The 20,824-nt window shown below is 41.9% G+C and overlaps 1 protein-coding gene across 2 annotated transcripts in view; it reads right to left on the reverse strand.

Annotated features, from left to right (window-relative positions):
* gabra3 (gamma-aminobutyric acid type A receptor subunit alpha3) overlaps positions 1-20,824 on the reverse strand; it is a 115,399-nt gene that overhangs the window by 10,638 nt on the left and 83,937 nt on the right. For both annotated transcript variants that reach the window (XM_058076970.2, XM_058076969.2), the window contains exons 5-9: positions 11,403-11,623; positions 8,598-8,680; positions 6,994-7,137; positions 3,998-4,150; positions 1,233-1,438 (exon numbers count right to left, since the gene is read on the reverse strand). In XM_058076970.2, coding sequence (XP_057932953.2) covers positions 1,233-1,438; positions 3,998-4,150; positions 6,994-7,137; positions 8,598-8,680; positions 11,403-11,623 — 807 coding nt within the window. The remainder of the gene's footprint in view (positions 1-1,232; positions 1,439-3,997; positions 4,151-6,993; positions 7,138-8,597; positions 8,681-11,402; positions 11,624-20,824) is intronic.

The following is a 20,824-nucleotide window of genomic DNA, read 5'->3' on the forward strand; positions in this document are numbered from 1 at the left end:
CCCAATTCTGTCCTTTTATGCTATTATAATATGCTATTCCACCGATACACAGGAAAGAACTGTAAAGAACGACCAATGCGTCAAAGATGACACACGCGAGAACATCGTGGAGAGTGGGGGGTGGGGGTGGGGTTGAACAATGACATTCTTCCACGTACAATAACACAGGCTATAAGTCCTCCAGCGTCATTTATACTTCCAATTTTGTGTTTTTTAGGCGACCAATCTTCATCTCCATGTCTTTTCCATTGCTTAGATCCATGTGCTCTATTTCATATCTAATGTTTCTGAGGACACATCATGCCGATCTTGGCTCTAATCACCTCAAACATCAAATGTGTTTGTTAACCAGACTGACTTTACCCCGATGACAGGGCTGAACTATAAATGGGATTTTTGCACATTTTGCACATTTTACAAAGAATATATAAGATATTTCTAACAATATATAACATGAAGGGAGCCTTTAAAGATGTACAAGGCATTGCAAGTGTAGGTGTTGAGGCTCTCAAGTATTTTACTGAAGGCTGTTTAGACTTCAGCATTTGCATTTTGGCTTTGCCTTTCAAAGAAAACACAATCCTTTAACTTGAGTCAAGCACACACACACACACACACACACACACACACACACACAAATGAACTAGCAGCAAATGCTGCGCTCTCATGTTTATTTCAACTTTCTTGCACTGATCCAATTACTTCCACCGTCTTCTCTGCTCATAAAAACACAAAAGAGCGCAGACTATTGACAAATCTTCGGGCTGTGATACGCCTTGGGAGAGAAAATAATATCGGCCTCTGGGGATTACTCCAAATCATGCACTCTCACTTTTTTTTTTTCCTCGTCGGTGTGCCTTTTTTTCTTAAATTGAGCAGACGGTACCCAAGATGCTGTCTCATCTTGACAGAATGGGTTTACACGGACTAAGATGGGGCTTGAACATATGCTGCCATCCTAAATTGGGGCCAGCGTCTCGGGGAGTTTACCTCTGTTTCTGCTCTCCCTGCTCCACCCCAGCGTCCTTGTTCCATTTGGCTCTTAATGAATAAATAAAAGCGCCTTTACAAAGTAGTCTGGGCTGCTTTAAGGGGAACTCTCCCAATTTCCAATCCGCCCTCCACTGTCAACTGACGTCACGACGCTCGGAGCAAGAATATAAAAGATAAACACGGGGGCCTCTTTTATTGTCGGGATATGTGCGTGCAGTTTTCAAGCGGGGGCCACTCACCCTGATTTCCATGCCCTCTTTTTTCCCATCCCACGCCCAGCTGCGCTTGGTGAAGTAGTTGACGGTGGCAAACTCAATCAGGGCTGAGAAGACAAACGCATAGCACACGGCCATGAACCAGTCCATGGCTGTGGCATAGGCAACCTTAGGGAGGGAGTTGCGAGCACTGATGCTCAGGGTTGTCATGGTGAGGACGGTGGTGACGCCTGAGGACAGAGTCAAAACATCAGTCAAGGTGGACACACCCCACAAGGAAAGTCGTTGTTTTGCGATGGTTCCACTTTGGGGGCTCATCGGTAACGGGTGTAACTCGTCAAAGTACTTCATACTCGGAGTGCACCGATACATGCGTCAATAGAAAACTGCATTTCTCATCTTTATCAGCCAAATAAACACAAATGATGTGTTTGGCCGTAATGGCCGTGTCCAAACTATTTTCAGCGGGGGTCACATACAAAAAAAAAATCTTGAAAAGGCATATTTAGTATCAACTTCACTTTTTGTCCCACGTTTGTATTGTTTTCTTTACATTTCCATATTTACCAATTTGCTTCTTAAAGGGGAACTGCACTTTTTTGGGGGGGGGGGGGTGATTTTGCCCATCACTCACCATCCTTATGTGAAACATGGACACATATTTCTTCCCCCTTTTCTGTGCATTCTAGCAAGAGAAAATGTGAATATAATTAAAATATAAATATCTATTTTGACACTAAAGCCCTCACAAAGCAACAGTGTCACAAAATGACTAGTATATTAACCCAGCGATATTATTATTATTGTAGCAGCTAGCATGAAAAACTATTTTCGTTAGTCTCAGCGTCCTTCACAGACAGAAGAGTGGATAGCTAGCTCTCCGTTTGGCTACAAAGACTCAACAAGATGCTGGGTTTTGACCTGAGGACTGGAGCACATGGAAGATGTGCTGGAAGATACAGCCATCCCAAGGAGAGCGAACATCGTGGGTGTCATGGCTGTTGTATCTATGCTGTTGTTGTTATTGACGGAACTAGCATAAGTACGTGTATCAATGCGCCAAGGAAAGACATTTGGGTAGTATTTAAAATCCACCAAATAGGACAAGATACTGCAAGTATTTCATGTTATCATCAGTGTACGTGTTAATGCATGATCACAGCATGGATATCAAACCATGCTAAGTTGGTAGAGGGTCTTTTAGAGGGATTCTTAGTCAAAATAGGTGTATCCCAATGACAGCATTGTAAGCTAGCTGAAATTAATTTGTTTTATCGTGGTATAATGGCCAGAAAAGGGAAAGGAATAAGAAATATATGTTCATGTTTCACATAAGGATTGGGAATGATGGGCAAAATTCCCCCAAAATATTAATTTTCTTCTCGTAATAAACTTCTCCCCAGCCTAATTTACCAAAACTGACAACACTATTTTCTTTTGTGTGTTTGTCATATAAAAGCAAAACTTAAAGGAAAACCTATTTTCATGAAATATTTCAACTTCACACTATGAAAATTATGTTATGCCCTGGACTGCACTTTGCACTCATACTGGTGCTCAGCACTGAGACTGTTTTCCTGATTTATATCTCCTTAGTATGTTTTATTTGCTTTGTATGCGACGTGCCTTTTATAGATATGGTTATGGTTTAATTTCATTTGAACATGCATCAGATTACAATTGAGTGCATCTCATAATCAGTTCACAGTTCCACATGTCCAAAAGGAGTAGGAAGAAGCAAAGCTTATTAAATCCTACCCCTCCATCTGGAAATTTTAATTTTAATTTTAATTTTAATTTTAATTTTAATTTTAATTTTAATTTTAATTTTAATTTTAATTTTAATTTTAATTTTAATTTTAATTTTAATTTTAATTTTAATTTTAATTTTAATTTTAATTTTAATTTTTTTGTAAAATAATTTTCTTGTAAAAGAACTATTTGAACTTTCTTCTTATAATCGTTTTATTCTTAAAATATTTAGACATATTACAAACCAATTTTCTAAAAAAAAATCTTATTCGTGATTTTTGTTTCTCTTGATATGAAGACATTTTTCTTTAATATTTCAACTGAAAAGTTATTTTTCCTCATAAGGTTATTATTGTTCATATTTTAACTTTATTCTTATTTATTCTTATTCTTTATATTTATTCTTTTATTTTTCAAATTTTTTTCTGTTAAATTTTGAGTGTGCATGTTGGACACCCCTGATTGAACGTGTCTTCTCACGCTGTTGGGATGGATTTCTATTGAACAATTCTATGTGATCTTTGTGAACATATTGCGACATATTACTGTTGTGATACACTCATACTTGATGCAAGATGTACCGTATTATGCAAGGACTTGTACAATTGCATTTTTTTTTGCCGCTGAAAGTACAAAAGGTAAAGAGGGCATGCATTATGCAGCACAATAATAACAAGACTTAGAATTGCAAATGGCTTGCCATCTTTGGGTGCTGCACGATCACACTGATCACACAGCGAACAGACATTAGCGTCTGCTTAATCTCGTGAGTCATTTCCATGAAGGCTCCATTGAAAGCTGGAAAAGACAGACTATACACTCATTGCACTTTCTAATGAGATGGCCTACATGGTCGGTACACGACGTTGTGTTCCTTTCCGTGTGTTTGCTCCCTCGCCATGCTTCTCTGCACATTTGTTTGTGCTCTTACCTCACCTTTTAAAAGCCCCGTACTCACCAGCCATCAGCCTCTCAGACGTCAGTTATTATTTAGTGCGTTCGGGGGGGCTTGCATAAAAACACAAGATGACACTCACCGAACACGGTGCGCGCAGGAACCGACTCTCTGTTTAACCAGAAGGACACCTGAGACAGAATGACGGTCATGATGCAGGGGAGGTAGGTTTGGATCACAAAATAGCCAATTTTCCTTTTCAGATGGAAATGTGTTGTCATCACGACGTATTCGCCTGGGAGAGAGACGGCAGAGGAGAAGAGAAGACAGAAGACGGTCATTCAAACGGGGCACTCATGACAACATAACAGCTGTTCAAGGTGCTTTCTGAGTGTCTGGCGGCGTACAGAACACGGTTTGCTTTCAGGAAAGGACAACAAAGTGGTTTCTCTGCTGGATTGGTCTCCAAGTCACGCTTGCAAAGATCTCTGTGGCTCAGGGGGCCGGCCTCCTGGCAACCAAACGAACCCGCGGCTACATCAGGGGTGTCCAAAGTGCAAAGTGCCATTTGCAGCCCACGGCACTTTTGAAGAATTGTATTTAATAATAAAAAAAAAACAACAAAAATGAAATCATCAGTAATAACTTTAAGAATAAAGTCCAAATATTCACAAAAAAATTTATGAGAATGTTATGATATTATGAGTAAAAATAATATCATTTTACTAGCATATTAAAGTAAAATCACATTCTTTAAGCCATAATATTACGAGAAACAAACAAAACAACAAATAACATAAGTTTAGAAAAATTAGTTTGCCGAAGAAGTTACAAGAATAATTACGAGAAGAAAATTTTTTAAAAAAGTACAAAAACGGCACAAATGAAAACTCTCTCTAAAACATAATTAAAATATTTTCAAAAAGTCATAATACAAAGAAAACAAAATTAAGATAATTTTTAAAAAATTTGGTTGGGAAAAAAGTTTTATTTTGGAAATAAAGTCATAATACTATATAGATATTTATCTATATAAGACTTTTAGAATTTAGGAAAATAACCCTATGCAGTTTTTTTTTCTTGAAATATATACAGTACAACTCCTTAGATATATCTCCATGTTGTATCAAGTAGTAGTATCAAGCACCAAGTAGTAGTATCAAGTATCCAAGTGGCATCCTGTCACCTATGAGGGGTCACTATGATGAGCCAATGATTTATCATGTACTTGTACATGTATGGTGTACTTATATACTTATGACACTTGTGACTTGCTGTTCTTGTCACTGTTAATTATTGATAGAAGAGGTCATTAAAATGTACTTTTGAATGTCATTATTCCCGTTGTAGTAGATCCATCCACCCAGACTTCCCCCCTCTCCTCCGGGATACTTGGTCCAGTCCCTATCGGAAGATCCTGAGGCCAGTTGAGAGACATAGTCTTTCCAATGTGGAGGCCGTGCCCTGAACGCCTCCCCAGGGAGGCAGATGCCCGAGCCACCCAACACACAAACGCCATTTTGGCCGCTTGTAGCCGTGGTCGTGTTTGTTAGGTCACTACCCAAAGCTCACCACCATAGGACCGTCATAGTCTTTATAAAGGGGGTCACGTAAAGCCATCATTGTTGTTGATGACCTATCGCTAGTGTATCAGGACTCGGTGTATGCCAAAGTAGGGCAGACTGAGCCATTGTGTGTCACCATAAAAGAAGGAGGTCAGTCTTTTACAATACGTTTTATGCAGACTCCACTGATGAGGCTTTATATTTCAAACGCAGGACCCCAATCCCATTAAAAGCTACTTTCACTGCCTGCAGTATCCCGTGCGATAAAACAAATTTGGCCTTCCTGTAGCAGCTGTCAAAGCGGTGAAAGACTGCACACTGGGAAGTGTTTTGGATCAGAATCAACCGTTTCTTGCTTGTACTTGACCGTGTCCTTCCATCTGTGCATCTTTACACGTTTGAAGGCTTGCTGCTGCAGGGCGGGTTAGACCTTGGAGGTCCACCAATCAATGCCTGTGCTGACAAACGCACAGATAACCGCTCACACATACTAGAACGCTAATTCAGAGCCGCCATCTTGAAGCAGGAGTACACGGATCCAATGCTGAAACAATCCTAGATCTCCTTTTTCAACAATCAACACACTCGGAAAGCCCAGTAATGACTCCTCATCCTTAACCACCCCCAAATGTAATTATTTCCCAACTGACTCCCAGTCTGGTCCACTCCTCTCTCTGTCCAAAATCCTTGAACGTGTCATAACTGCTCAACTACAAACTCACCTCAACTCCAACATCCTGTTTGAATCCTTCCAGTCCGGCTTCTGTCCCAAACACAGCTCTGAAACGGCTCTTAAAATCACTAATGATCTTCTTCTCTGCTCCGACTCTGGCCATCTTACCATCCTCAGTCCTGGCTCCAGTCATACCTCACCAATCGTTATCAGATGGTGCACATCAATAGCTGCTCCTCCTCCATAGCCCCTTTACCTCGAGGTGTTCCCCAAGGTTAGGTGCTTGGTCCTCTCCTCTTCATCCTTTTCATCCTCCCACTTGGCAACATCATCTGTCGTCATGACCTCAGTTTCCACAGCTATACATCTCCACCACCTCCATCAACTCCAATATCTACTCCACCCTCACCAACCGTTTAACCGACATCAAAACCTGGATGGGACACAACTTCCTCAAACTCAACAGAGACAAAACAGATATAATCATCATTGGTCCCCTAAACATCCCAACATCCACCCATGACTTCTGTCTCCAACATGACAACGCCACCCCCGTTCCATCCCCTCTGATCCCCAACCTTGGTATCCTCCTAGACCCGACTCTTTCATTTGAACCCCACATCAAACAGTTAACCCGGACTGCATTTTATCATCTTAAGAACATAGCTTGACTCCGTCCATCACTTACATTCTCTGCTGCTGAATCACTGATCCATGCATTTATCACCTCCAGAATGGACTACCGGAACAGTATTCTCTACGGTACACCTTCCAAAACCAAAAACACACTACAATATATTCAGAACTCCGCTTTTTAATGTTATTGTGTCTTCTACTCAACTTTATTTTCTTGTCACCGTAGAGTCTTTGAGTGTTCTGAAAAAATGTATTATACTGTACCTGTACTGGAGCTAATGGTTTCTTTGCCAATAACATGTCCCAGTAGGTCATACTGGTTGAGCCTGGAGCCATCTTCTGCCACGGCGACCGACTTCTCGTCTCCTTTGGTCCAGAGGTAAATGACTTCATTATTGGTGTAAGCGTCTGGGGACCAAACAGATGAGAAGAACATGGGTTAGATGTCTTCAACCGAGGACGCTTGGAGGATGGGAGCTTTGGTTGGGAATTAAGATGAGCAAAGTAGCACTCGCAACCCTCAATGGTGAATATAACACAGAAAATATTTGGAGGAGGACATGCGCTTAATTTTGCAAATGCAGTGTTATTTATCAAATGTGAAACAGGTTTGAGGTCTATATTCAGCAGTTACTGTGGCAAAGGGTGGGCAGGTACCAGGACAGGCGGCAGGCAGAGAACGTCCATGCTGTTTTACTAGTAGTTGGATGTGCCTCACGGCTTCCGTCCGTATTCAATACAAAACACCATATGGGGTGAAGTTGAACCAGGGCTTTACATTAAAAACCAAAATGACCAAAACCAAATGACTTAAGAGCCATAATGATATCATCTCATTTTTGTGGCATCACATGAGAATCTCAAATAAAGATGAAATGATTATCATTTCTTGTGGTTGTTTTCCTACATAGATCATGACGTTGCATGGAAATCTGGATTGTCAAGAGACTTCTAGGCACTTTGCCTTTTAGAAGTTGTGCACCACAATGAAACATTATTGAATAGACACATTTGTGTACTAGTAAAGTGTTTTTAATCCAGAAAAAAATGCTCAATGGTCAAACAATAATTTGTGAAGCAAAGGTGAGAAAAATCCACAGAGAAATGGAAGCGCTAGATTTTGTAGCTTGTGCAAAATCAGCACTTGGTATTGGATCTAATCGCTGGTGTTTCATTGTGACCACTTCAAATTGTCACAGCAATGTGATTCACTCCCCTGTGCCATCATTTGATTTGCTGCCGCTAATAAAATATTTGTTTAGGAGGCACTGGTTCATCACTTTTTGCTGTTTTCCTTTACAAGTTGTTGAAGAATTAGACCATGTTGGCAGGGACGCCATGATAGATGTTTTCCTAGTCAAACCATCGCTGATTGCTTGATCGCCAACAAGAACGGGTGTGGGTAAAACGCGTTTGTGGACTACGGACCGCGGTCTAAATAAACGATTCTGATTGGTCCATTTCAAGATTTGCAAGGATTGGTTTGCAATTTTCCACATTCTTAGTAGGTATGAATGTGGGTGGGAATGGTTGTTTGTTAGTATATGCTTTGTGATTGGCTGGCCACCAGTCCAGGGTGGACCCCGCCTCTCGCCGGAAGACATCTGGGATAGACTCCAGCACCCCTGCGACCCTTGTGAGGATGAAAAAATGAATAATATATCTTTGTGTAGACAGCCTCTAAGGGCTGCTGCTGTACTCAGGATGCTTTGTTGTTGCTTCACTTTTTGGTCCAAATGAAAAAGCTGTCCCTGAAGTCCAGCAGCCCCAAAGAAGACAAGAATGTAACCCCCCCTCCAAGACTGTGAAGCCCACTTGACTGGGTCGTGCTCAGCTGATTTTTGTGGTGACCTTTCGCTGTGACTTACAACTTCCAAACTTCAGGGGACAAGCGTGCACGTCCATGGGGAAGTCCTCCAGGTGCATGGGGCACTCGGCGTGAATGGTCAACCTTGTGTGAGGAGGGGAGGATGGGGCAGCGAGACAGGGGTCAAAAGAAGGGGGGGGGGGGACAGAACACCAGTCAGAAACAAGCCAAAAACTCCTTTCTTATACTGCTACTACGAGTAGATAGACATGCAGTTACAATACTTATACTAGGTGTCAGTAATATCTGTAATGCTGGCTGAGACAACAAGCACCAGACTTGACCACCAGAACAACAGGCTTTTTATTGCAGGTTGGAATTACCTCACAGCAGGCAAAATAATCCCTAATAAAAACACCAGCAAGCTACAACTCAACTCCCAATGTCACTTCCTGTCCGCCACTCACTCTTCACCCCTAGTGAACACATCTGAAGCAACACACACAAGAACAAATCTTATTATAATTTTCTGTGCTCATGTTCACCATATTGTGTAACAGGAGTGTAAATGTGACTATAGGGGAGTTATTTCATTTCTGGAAGGCTCTAATAACGGTAAAACCAACAGGTTTTCTAAGCGCTAACAATGAAAATATTGTGCTCATAAATAAGAAATTCTACTTCATGGAAATTCACTTATCACAGCCGATGTCTGGAGCCGCCATTATACAGTACAGTCATCCCTCGCCATGTCACGTTTTTTCAAAAATGAGTCAAGTTAATGTAAGCGATTGTCTTAAGCGATGTTTTTGTGTCATTACTGCCGCCTGGTGACCAGATGACTACATAGCACGTGTATTTCAATGTGATGACTGCACAAGAAATACAAAGCACGCATGCAAACACGGTGAGCGAGACGCTCCAGCAGCGAGCAGCGAGCATGGTGAGATGGAGGGGGGGGGCATTTTATCAGGGCCATCTCTATTGCGAATGCAGCGGAATCGAATAGCAGAGCCTTTGGTCACATTCTTCACCACTCATCCGTGGCTACCCACAAAGATAAAAATCAGATAAACAGCAGCTGACTTGGAGCAATAATAAACGATCCGACTCCGGCATAGTTGCTGCATCAGCTTGTGCGCCTCTTGCCCCCTGACAGTGCAATCATTTTCTTTATAAGAGAAATATGAAGTCACAAATTGAGTGGACTGCTTTGGCTTTTCATCCATACATTCATGTCCCTGTGGAGGGGAATTTGAATACCGCTCACAATCTGATGACTTTTGCTCTCCTCTCACACAGGAAGTTACTGGTAAAGGGAGACGAAGGGAGAGTTCACAGGGAGAACAACAGAGACATTGACTAACGACCTGAAATCGTTTAGCGGTGCCACTGCACACTGCCACAAATGAGAGAAGAAAGTTCATTAAACACGGAATATTTTACAGCAAGGGTTATTGCAAGTTATTGTTTTGCCTATGAAATCTAAGTAAAATAGTCCCATGGCACCGCTATACTAACAACGTTAAATCCAGAGAAAAAAAACAAAAAAGCCAGTTGGCCATTTGTATTTTTTTTGTTAGCATACAGCACATTCTACAAACAGAATTTTAAAAAAAAGGAAAGTAAACATTTTCAGTTCATTTGGCCACCCATGGCGAACAAACTGTGACGTCACCTCTCAACGAAAGCAGAGTAAACAAACACTTCTTGAGGAAAATGGTCGACTTGGTAGGTAGCTAAGAGGCCCGACTTCAATTCCACCCTCGGCCAGCCTTGTGTGGAGTTTGCATGTTCTCCCTGTGAATGCGTGGGTTTTCTCCGGGTACTCCGGTTTCCTCCCACATTCCAAAAACATGCTAGGTTAATTGGCCACTCCAAATTGTCCATAGGTATGAATGTGAGTGTGAATGGTTGTTTGTCTATATGTGCCCTGTGATTGGCTGGCCACCAGTCCAGGGTGTACCCCGCCTCTCGCCCGAAGACAGCTGGGATAGGCTCCAGCACCCCCGCGAAAATGAATGAATAGTACTCATGGCAAAATGTCGTGTTGCTGCTGGATGTTCACAGTATCGGAGTGATAATGTAAGTTTGTTTCCTTTTCCAAAGTAAGAGGTAGGTTAAAGACAAAGAAGGATTAAGCAAGTGAGGAGAACTAGACAGCTGGGATAGGTTCCAGCACCCCCGCGAAAATTAATGAATGAATGAATAGTACTCATGGCAAAATGTCGTGTTGCTGTTGGATGTTCACAGTATCAGAGAGATACCGTAAGTTTGTTTCCTTTTCCAAAGGAAGAGGGAGGTTTAAGACAAAGAAGGATTAATCAAGTGAGGGCAACTAGAGACAGATGGATGTTCTTTGCAGTGATCATTTCACTGTATGTTATAAACACATTTAGAAAAGTCATGTCTTTTTGACATCATGTCTTCTAAAGACTATTTCATGATTGTGACAGGGCTGTAAAGCTTTATGCATGTTATATAAACGTCTTTTCACAATGGTATGAATGTTTACTGTGGGGGCGGCGGCGGCGATGTGGATGAAATATAAAATAAATCAGGCTATAAAGGCTATTACGCTCATTAAGAAGCCAATATAAAACAATAATTAAAAGATAAACAGCGTAATTTACCCGTAGCATCCCGTCCAACCTGCGACCAATTCATGTTCTGCACGTTCTCTAACTCATCTTCAAATGTTTGTCCCTCCTTTTTCTCCTCCAAAACTATCCACACATGGCTCAAATGCTAGGTTATGTAGCTGAGTGACCCCCAACGCATCGCTGCATCTACAACAATGTACATGTTATTTACCAAAACACCGCTGACAAACTGCTCGAGTCTCGAACACGGCACGGTCCGCTACCTCATAGTGTAGAGAAGAGTTCCGTTGTCAACTAGTCGCAGAAGTTTGTTTGGAGTCGTCATGTTGTGGGCCACCGATTTCTTGCCATTGTGGAAAAAGGTGTCAGGCGTCCAGATCTTACTGGCCAGGAGGTTGTTGAGAGGCAAAATCTGCATTGGTCCGTCAAATTTCAGCCTCTCGTCTCTCCAACTCTGGCGGAAAAAGACGTCGATGGTGTACTCCTGTGGGGACGAGAGGCATGTTAAAGTGTAGTTGTGGAAGCCGTAGGACTGACCTAGTATGAATTTCTTGTTTCAAAGAACAACACAACTATCACTCAAATATCCAAATATCACTCCAACAAGTATAATTCACCGTGAAGCCACGCTGGGTCATGCAAATCCGTCCATCCATTTTCTCCCCACGAGGTTGTGAGGAGATGCAACCTATGCATTTTTCATCCACACTCACATTAACACCTGGGCAAGAATTAACATTTGCACTGTTGGATCTTAAAGAGGTTCTAAGTAGAGCTTCAAAATGCAAAAAAATTTGACATGGGAATCGGACAAAAAGCAATTTATTGTTAACAAGCACTAAGGTTGTTCATCAGCTGATCAAATGTTGAAGACCAAAACTCGAAAATCCCCTTAAATAGAAATAATCACTTTGGATCGCTTTGGGTGTGCTTGATGCCAGTGTTTCCTGGAGGCTTATGGGTATATTTAGCGCTTCTGCAGTATCAAACTCAATATAAGATAACCGTGAATATAAAACGACCACTCTAAAACTAAAATAATGCTGTTTGCTAACAGACACACACCAACAAATAAAAATAGACGGCGTAGACATTAAAAGGGTGAAAGAAAATACATTTCTGGGGATCACAATAGATGAAAATATGAGCTGGAAACCTCATATTACAAATATACAACATAAGGTGGCCAGAAATATTTCAATATTGAACAAAGCAAAATTTGTTCTCGGTGGTCTGACACATTTCCTGTTTCACTTCTTCCCTGGTTCCTCAAACTCAATTGCCTTCTCAAAAATCTTCTCCCTAAAATCCATTTTCCAACTGGTCTTAACCATGTGATCAGGAGTGTAAAAAAAAAAACTAGTGAGCAATTTTATAGTGTATATCTGTTGGTGCAGCATTTGCTAAAATATTTAGCGCTACTGCAGTATTAACCTCAATATAAGATAACCGTGAATATAAGACGACCACTCTTTTTTAGGGTTAGCGTACACACCAGGGACCCTGTTTTTCGGTTTGCTAGTGATGTTACAAGAGGTGCCGGGGCTTCAAAGTGTGTGTCGAGTAATTGAGTGGACACACTGGGGGGGAGGGGTCGGAATTGATGACGTCCGAAGCCTCGCTGCTGTACCACGTGACAGATTCTGGAAAAGGTTCAGAATTTGCCCCGATGTTTGCCTGTCACTCAGCGATATAAACCCCTCAGGCTTAAACATTTAAATGTGGGGTTTTGTGGTGAGAGTCAGTCAGTTGAGCGTATGGATAGTGTTTGTCGATGGTTTGGACGGTTTGGTTACTACGGTTACGTTAGTTTGGAGTCCAAAGAGAGAAGATATGGAGCCAGCTAGAAAGAGGAACATTTCTCCTATGTGGGAACATTTTGACTTGTCAGTCCGAATAATTAAGACAAATCCAACACTATTAAGAGATGTTATGTTTGCATTTCAAAACCTGTATTTTCACTGTTTCTCATTGTTATTGAAAGGTGAAGTGCGTATGTGTTTCAAGAAGTTGGGGTACAATAATAACACCTCATCCATGTTCAGGCATTAACATGCCTTTCACGAACATAAAGATGAAACACAGATGAAAAACACACAACACAACTTATGCTCATTGTGCAAATGAAAGATCACACGTTTTTATCAGCCACAAGAAAACAAGAGAGGATGAGGCCCTTGTTGACATGGTTGTCAAGGATACAAAACCCTAAAGCAGGAGGAATCACCTCAAACCAAAAATTCATTCATTCATTCATTTTCTACCGCTTTTCCTCACGAGGGTCGCGGGGGTGCTGGAGCCTATCCCAGCTGTCTTCGGGCGAGAGGTGGAGTACACCCTGGACTGGTGGCCAGCCAATCACAGGGCACACATCTAGACAAACAACCATTCACACTCACATTCATACCTATGGACCATTTGGAGTGGCCAATTAACCTAGTATGTCACTGTGAAAAGACGTTTGACGTAAAGACGTAACCTGCATAAAGCTTTACAGCCCTGTCACAATCATGAAATAGTCTTTAGAAGACATGATGTCAACAAGACATGACTTTTTCTAAATGCATTTATACCATACAGTGAAATGATCACTGCAAAGAACATCCATCTGTCTCTAGTTGCCCTCACTTGCTTAATCCTTCTTAGTCCATCTTTGTCTTAAACCTCCCTCAAACAAACTTACATTATCACTCCGATACTGTGAACATCCAGCAGCAACACAACATTTTGCCATGAGTACTATTCATTCATTTTTTTGGGGGCGGGGGGTGCTGGAGCCTATCCCAGCTGTCTTTGGGCGAGAGGCGGGGTACACCCTGGACTGGTGGCCAGCCAATCACAGGGCACATATAGACAAACAACCATTCACACTCACATTCATACCTATGGACAATTTGGAGTCGCCAATTAACCTAGCATGTTTTTGGAATGTGGGAGGAAACCGGAGTACCCGGAGAAAACCCACGCATGCACGGGGAGAACATTCAAACTCCACACAGAGATGGCCGAGGGTGGAATTGAACCCTGGTCTCCTAGCACTAACCACTTGACCGCCGTGCCGCCCAAACCAAAAATTGTTAAGAAAAAATGATTTAATAAATCAATTAAATCTGCCATATTCTGTCCAGGTTACACAAGCACACATCTTCCTAGTGACACAAGCACTTTCCCTGAGCCCATGCTAGCTAGGTGACATAAAACCATGATGAAGCTAGCCATATCAAATGATACATGGCATTTATGGACAAGGAAAACATTCAGTATTTTATATATACTGTATATTTTATCTTACACTTTGTAGATTAGTCATCATCACTTTTTGTAGTACATAATCATTTCCAAGAGCCAAAATCAGCATTTAATGCATCACACATGAAGATCCATCCGCCTGTAATTCTATCCAAGGCCAGCAGGTGGTTTCATGTGCACATGAAGCTTCAAGAAATGAATCCATTCGCCAACCAGTTGACTGAAATGGTTCAAAGCCTCATGGGGCTTCATCTCGCCATCAGTGCGGTTTGCCCTGGTTCACGTGCGTCCAACTATCTATCGTGAAGTACTTTCTCACACCACGCTCTTGTTAGCAGCCCATTAGAATGCTAATCAAACGGAAACCAGAACCTGAAGCTCCACTGCCCGCAAGTCAGAGTGTAGGAAGTGGTCTGTCAATGGGGGTTGTGTTTCCTGTTTTTCATTCTATAGGAGTTGGTGTCCTAGCAACAGTCTTCTGATCAGCCGTGTCTTGCAGCTGTGCAGACTTGAGTGATCAATAATTGGGCTTTTGCTCATACGGTCATACGGGCTTCTTGGTGAGCGGCGAGGTGGAACACGCTGCCCTGTGAATGAAACCCAATAACTAGTCATCATTTATCAGTGGCTGGAACGCCAGGCCATCGTCCTCAGCGGGGGATTTGTAAGGCCCCCACTCTACGCAGCAAAATGGCCTCTCCAAACAGCGCGGGAAGGATGTTAATTGATGTGGCTGACCTCGCAGCGGCCAGTTCAATAAAACAATTATACTGCCTCTGTCCTCAAAATAGCACTAAAAACACAAACATGCGTACACCAGTGGCAGGAAAAGGCGTGCCTAGAATCTCATTATTCATTTGCACTCCCAACAATGCCGTCACATATATAGCTATAAAACATTCTAAAGGTAATCCATCTGCTATTATGCTAATGATATTGTTAGCCTGGGACAAACAGGAAATGGCTGCGGGTCAGCATGGACAGATGAACACACACCGACACTAGAGGCCAGCTGTATTCGTCATGCATTCCAAAACACCAACTGCTATTTTATATCCAACGCTTAAGACCATGCAGGACACAATTGAACATAAAAACCAAATGGACAGAGCTTTTACAATTTAGACTATTAGCACCCCTGGCAAGGAAGCCATGTTTTTCTTTGTGGAAAAGATTAGCCCAAAATGCACGATGCATGCAACTCTAGTTCCCCTCACTTGCTTAATCCATCTTTGTCTTTAACCTACCTCTTCCGTTGGAAAAGGAAACAAACTTATATTATCACTCCGATACTGTGAGCATCCAGCAGCAACACGACATTTTGCCATGAGTACTAATCATTCATTTTCGCGGGGGGTGCTGCAGCCTATACCAGCTGTCTTCGGGCGAGAGGCGGGGTACACCCTGGACTGGTGGCCAGCCAATCACAGGGCACATATAGACAAACAACCATTCACACTCACATTCATACCTATGGACAATTTGGAGTGGCCAATTAACCTAGCATGTTTTTGGAATGTGAGAGGAAACCGGAGTACCCGGAGAAAACCCACGCATGCACAGGGAGAACATGCAAACTCCACACAGAGATGGCCGAGGGTGGGATTGAACTCAGGTCTCCTAGCTGTGAGGTCTGCGCAGTAACCACTAGACCGCCGTGCAGCGGTGCATTTTCAGTATTTTTCCAAATAATGTTTCAATCAAAATTATGCTTTTTGCATGAATATGTACAATCATACAGAAATGAAGGTAGGTAAATTTATACAATTTGATTCGAATTGCATACATTTTTCAACTCCTCAAATATTTAAATTTACTGAAAAGGCAGTACAGTTTGAATTGGAGGGAGCGCAAATCAAGTTAAATGAACATTTCAGGAACGAGGTACGACAGTACTCCTCTCTGTATCACTGTTTGATAATAGTAATGAGGTTTGTGCGTTGAAAGACGTTTTGGATGGCTCTGTATGCTCTGTTGTTTCTAACATCGACTTCTACTGGAATCAATGCAACCCAGACTTCCTTATATGGGCATGCTTAGATACGCGGTCAACCCGCCCACCCCCTTCTCTGATGAGCTCTGTTCAAATGTTTGTTCCGGTGTAATTTTGTTTTGCTTTTCCAAAGAGGCAAGCATCGGGCAGAAGTGGTCAGCGTTTCTGATTCCTGGCTAGGAAGAAAAAAATATGCTCATCTTTTGAGAACACGGTCCAATACGAAGCCTGACTATCCGCCAAACTTTTGCTGAACGTCGTGCTGAAGAGTCAGAAGCTGTAAGGAACAATTTCACTGCGTTTATTTTGTGTAAGTAATCAGATCAAATGAGCTCGGCAGTAGTCCGGAAGTCCTCAGGAGGGCTCGGGACTGTGACCAATCACAGTGGAGCTGTTTTTTTCAAGCGTTGGCCAAATACTTACGCGGTTAGCAGGTTGACTCAGAGTATTTTGGCAACGTCACAGGTTGGAGTAGATTAGACTTGAAAGGGTTTTGCACTCGGCGCTGACTTGTTGTGATGATCTGGTTGTCACGTCTGTATCTGTGCGTGTTGTGTAAGCTGGAGAACCCTTTCACCCCCCTCGCTTGTATCTTTTTAAGCCCTTCTAGGCTGTTTTGCTTGGAGCTTACAAGGCTGATAGTCTGCCAGCATTACTTAACAATTCTATACAGTTTTTCTTGTCTTCAGAATTCAAGAACTGGGACAACCGAAAACATTTCCCCTCCACCATTATGCTATTTATTCCCTCATTTATACATAGTTTTACAGTTTAACAGCACATTTTCTTTCAAAGGGGAGGCTATTCAGTGATTCAAATGATCTGAAGGTAAATCAGAGTGCTGAGCTGAGGAGCCAATTCCTCCTGACGACATTCACACCCACACGGCGGTATTCCGGCTTCACTTACACCCATCCGATGTGTCAAAGGGAATGAATTGTTCATGTTGGTGCTGTCTGCTTGGCTGTATGGATAGCACTGATATGAGAGTTACATTTATTACTACTGTCTTAGCTATGAAGCTTATATATTATACATTTTCACTGTCGTTTCCAGTAATATGGGTGCGCATCTTCATACAGCAACACTTGCTTTGGATGCTTGCTTTGGATTTGTGACTTCACGTTGACATAGTTTTTCAATAAATCGGTCTATTATTTATAAAAAAAATACATATTAACTACAATGCAAACGTAGGACTATGTGTCAGTAATGTTATATTAATGAGACACAGAGCAGGAAGTCAAAAAAAGAACAACAACAAGGAGCTCACTCAGTGCTAACATGTCAGTCTATACCGTAGTTCAGGGGTCCCCAACCATGACGCATTTGCTACCGGGCCGCACAGAGATAATAAATCATTTATTAACGACTCACTGTTTCCCATCACACCTTGATGGGACCGACGAAACAAGCTCAGGCCTGAGTTATATTTTCCCCGCACTTAACATTTGCTTTTAGCCCCTGCCACACATTGCCGGTCCGTGAAAAAAAGACCCAAATCACACCAGTCTGTGGTGCAAAAAAGGTTGGGGAACCTTGCTGTAGTCCCTCGTTTATGGCGCTTGATTGGTTCTAGACTCAGCAGTGATAAGTGAATTTCACAAAAGAAATTTTTAAACCAAATGTCCTTTGAGTATTCACAAATGCATTACAATAGACTGATAATCAATCATATGTGTGTATTTAGTTAGTGAGGGGCTGACATAATCTCCACCATAGACCTAATTAGTGTCCTAATTAAACAGCGCTGGTGTTTTATGGTAATGGTAATGGTTTTATTTTATTTGAACACGCATCAGATTACAATTGAGTGCATCCCATAATCAGTTCCCAGTTCCACAAGTCCAAAAGGAGTAGGAAGAAGCAAAGCTTATTAAATCCTCCCCCTCCATCTGGTACAATCAGTAACTGTTACATTTGTAGCTTTAATATTTAAATGGTGTTTTTGTTTCCTTGTAATATCACAACACAAAAATTGTGACTTTTCTCATTAGATTATAACATCCGGAAAGTATTCACAGCGCTTCACTTTTTCTACATTTTGTCATGTTACAGCCTCATTCCAAACTGAATTAAATTAATCTCTTACCTCAAAATTCTACACAAAATACTCCATTATGACAATGTGAAAAAGTTTTTTTTTGACTTTTTTTGAATTTATTAAAAATAGAAAACAAAAAAATCACATTTACATAAGTATTCACAGCCTTTGCCATGAAGCTCAAAATTGAGCTCAGGTGCATCTTTTTTCCACTGATCATCCTTGAGATCTTTCTACAGCTTAATTGGAGTCCACCTGCAGTAAATTCAGTTGATTGGACATGATTTGGAAATATAATAACTGTCTATATAAGGTCCCACAGTTGACTGTGCATGTCAGAGCACAAACACCAAGCATGAAGTCAAAAGAACTGTCTGTAGACCTGCGAGACAGGATTGTCTTGAGGCACAAATCTGGGGAAGGATACAGAAACATTTCTGCTGCTTTGAAGGTCCCAATGAGCACAGTGGCCTCCATTATTCGTAAATGGAAGACGTTTGGAGCCACCAGGACTCTTCCTAGAGCTGGCCGGCCTTCTAAACTGAGCGATCGGGGAAGAAGGGCCTTAGTCAGGGAGGTGACCAAGGCCCCGATGGTCACTCTGTCAGAGCTCCAGCGTTCCTCTGTGGAGAGAGGAGAGCCTTCCAGAAGGACAACCATCTCTGCAGCAATCCACCAATCAGGCCTGTATGGTAGAGTGGCCAGACGAAAGCCACTCCTTAGTAAAAGGAACATGGCAGCCCGTCTGGAATTTGCCAAAAAGCACCTGAATGACTCTCAGACCATGAGAAACAAAATTCTCTGGTCTGATGGCTTTCGTCTGGCCACAAACTTTTTCACATTGTCATAATGGAGTATTTTGTGTAGAATTTCGAGGTAAGAGATTCATTTAATACAATTTGGAATGAGGCTGTAACATGATAAAATGTAGAAAAAGTGAAGCGCTGTGAATACTTTCCGGATGCACTGTATATAGCACATCATGACTGGTTCAAGACTCTTCATCCTTGTATTTAGCAAACATCAACTGCTTGTAATTTTTCTTGAATTGGCTCATCGTTGTGCATTGTTTGAGGTCCTTACTCAATCCATTCCATAGTTTGATTCCACATACTATGTAATTTTATGTAATTATAGTTGCACATTACTTACAGACACATACTCTCCCAGGCATCCTGTATGATCTGTGTCGTTCAACTTGTGCCTAAATGCATCACAAGCACAACTCAATGAATCATTGCGTCCAATCGGTGTCCCACCTAGAGGCAGCACATGTTTATATACTGTATGTACCCCTGACTTCAATTTGTAGCACCATCCAAACAATGGAAAATAGTGTGACGTCTCCTCCCGAAAATTTGGTTCAGCTCATCGGCGATTCATTGTTTTGCATCTTCAGTCTTGCTTCACGTGCTACTTGTGTGTTGGATGCAATCCGTTTTCCATCTTGGTGTGCTGATTTCCTGTTTCCTGGCATCCTTCTACAGTTCCCACCTCCCATGGTGAGTTGATGTTAGTCCTAGCTGTGCCTGCTTTCCTACTTTATTATTTTTACTGCTACCACTTTGCCCTTTTTGTGTGCCGTCTGGCTGCATGTGAGCTGATCGGGTTTAATAAAAGACTTTATTGAACCTTGCTGCCGGCATGCCTCCGCATGGTGGGGTAATGCTTAATCAAATCATAGCAGAACACGACCCAAAGTTCTGTAAGTGTGGCCTGAGGGCCATTTTCGGCTTGTGTATTTTATGGACCTCTGCATATTGTAGAAATGAAATGAATGAGTAAATAACTGGGTACCTTATTAGGTGTTACACTAAGAACTATTTGCCTTGTCAACTGCAACACGAAGCTAAGACATCCACATTTTTTTCAAATAGCTTAGCATACATCTACCTGCCCCTTTCCCTCCCCGACGGTTTATTTACGAGATCCAATAATCCCACACAAGTCAGTATAAAACATTCAGTGGAATATAAAGGCCCAAAGCTTTTTATTTGTTTGCTTGTTTTGGACAGAAAGGGGCCATAAACCCGGCGGATTAATTTGACAACGCCTTCCGTCATGAATGTCTTTTAATCTGTTCAGAGCCTTTTAAAGATTGTATATTGGTTTTGGCACGTTGCCCAAAGGAGAAAGCACATACGGCTTTGTTTGTGAACCTGCTGTCTGCTTGTCTGCTGCAACCTTAAATCTGCCGGATGTCACAGAGAGTGGACGCCTAGTGGGCGAACATTGCATCCCGCCCCCTTCCAATTTGGAGTACTCATAATTGGGGAAAATAGCCACATCCACTGTTGCTTAAAAAACATGGAATCTTGAGGTGGTGACATGCAGCCAACCATGGAACAACAGGCTCCCCACGACTGCAATCCTTTCCTTAAACCGTTTGGTTTTTGCTC

Source organism: Doryrhamphus excisus, linkage group LG1, assembly GCF_037039965.1.
Source record: "Doryrhamphus excisus strain RoL-2023G ecotype Guam linkage group LG1, RoL_Dexc_Guam_v1.1, whole genome shotgun sequence".
In the NCBI taxonomy this organism is placed as follows: Eukaryota; Metazoa; Chordata; class Actinopteri; order Syngnathiformes; family Syngnathidae; genus Doryrhamphus; species Doryrhamphus excisus.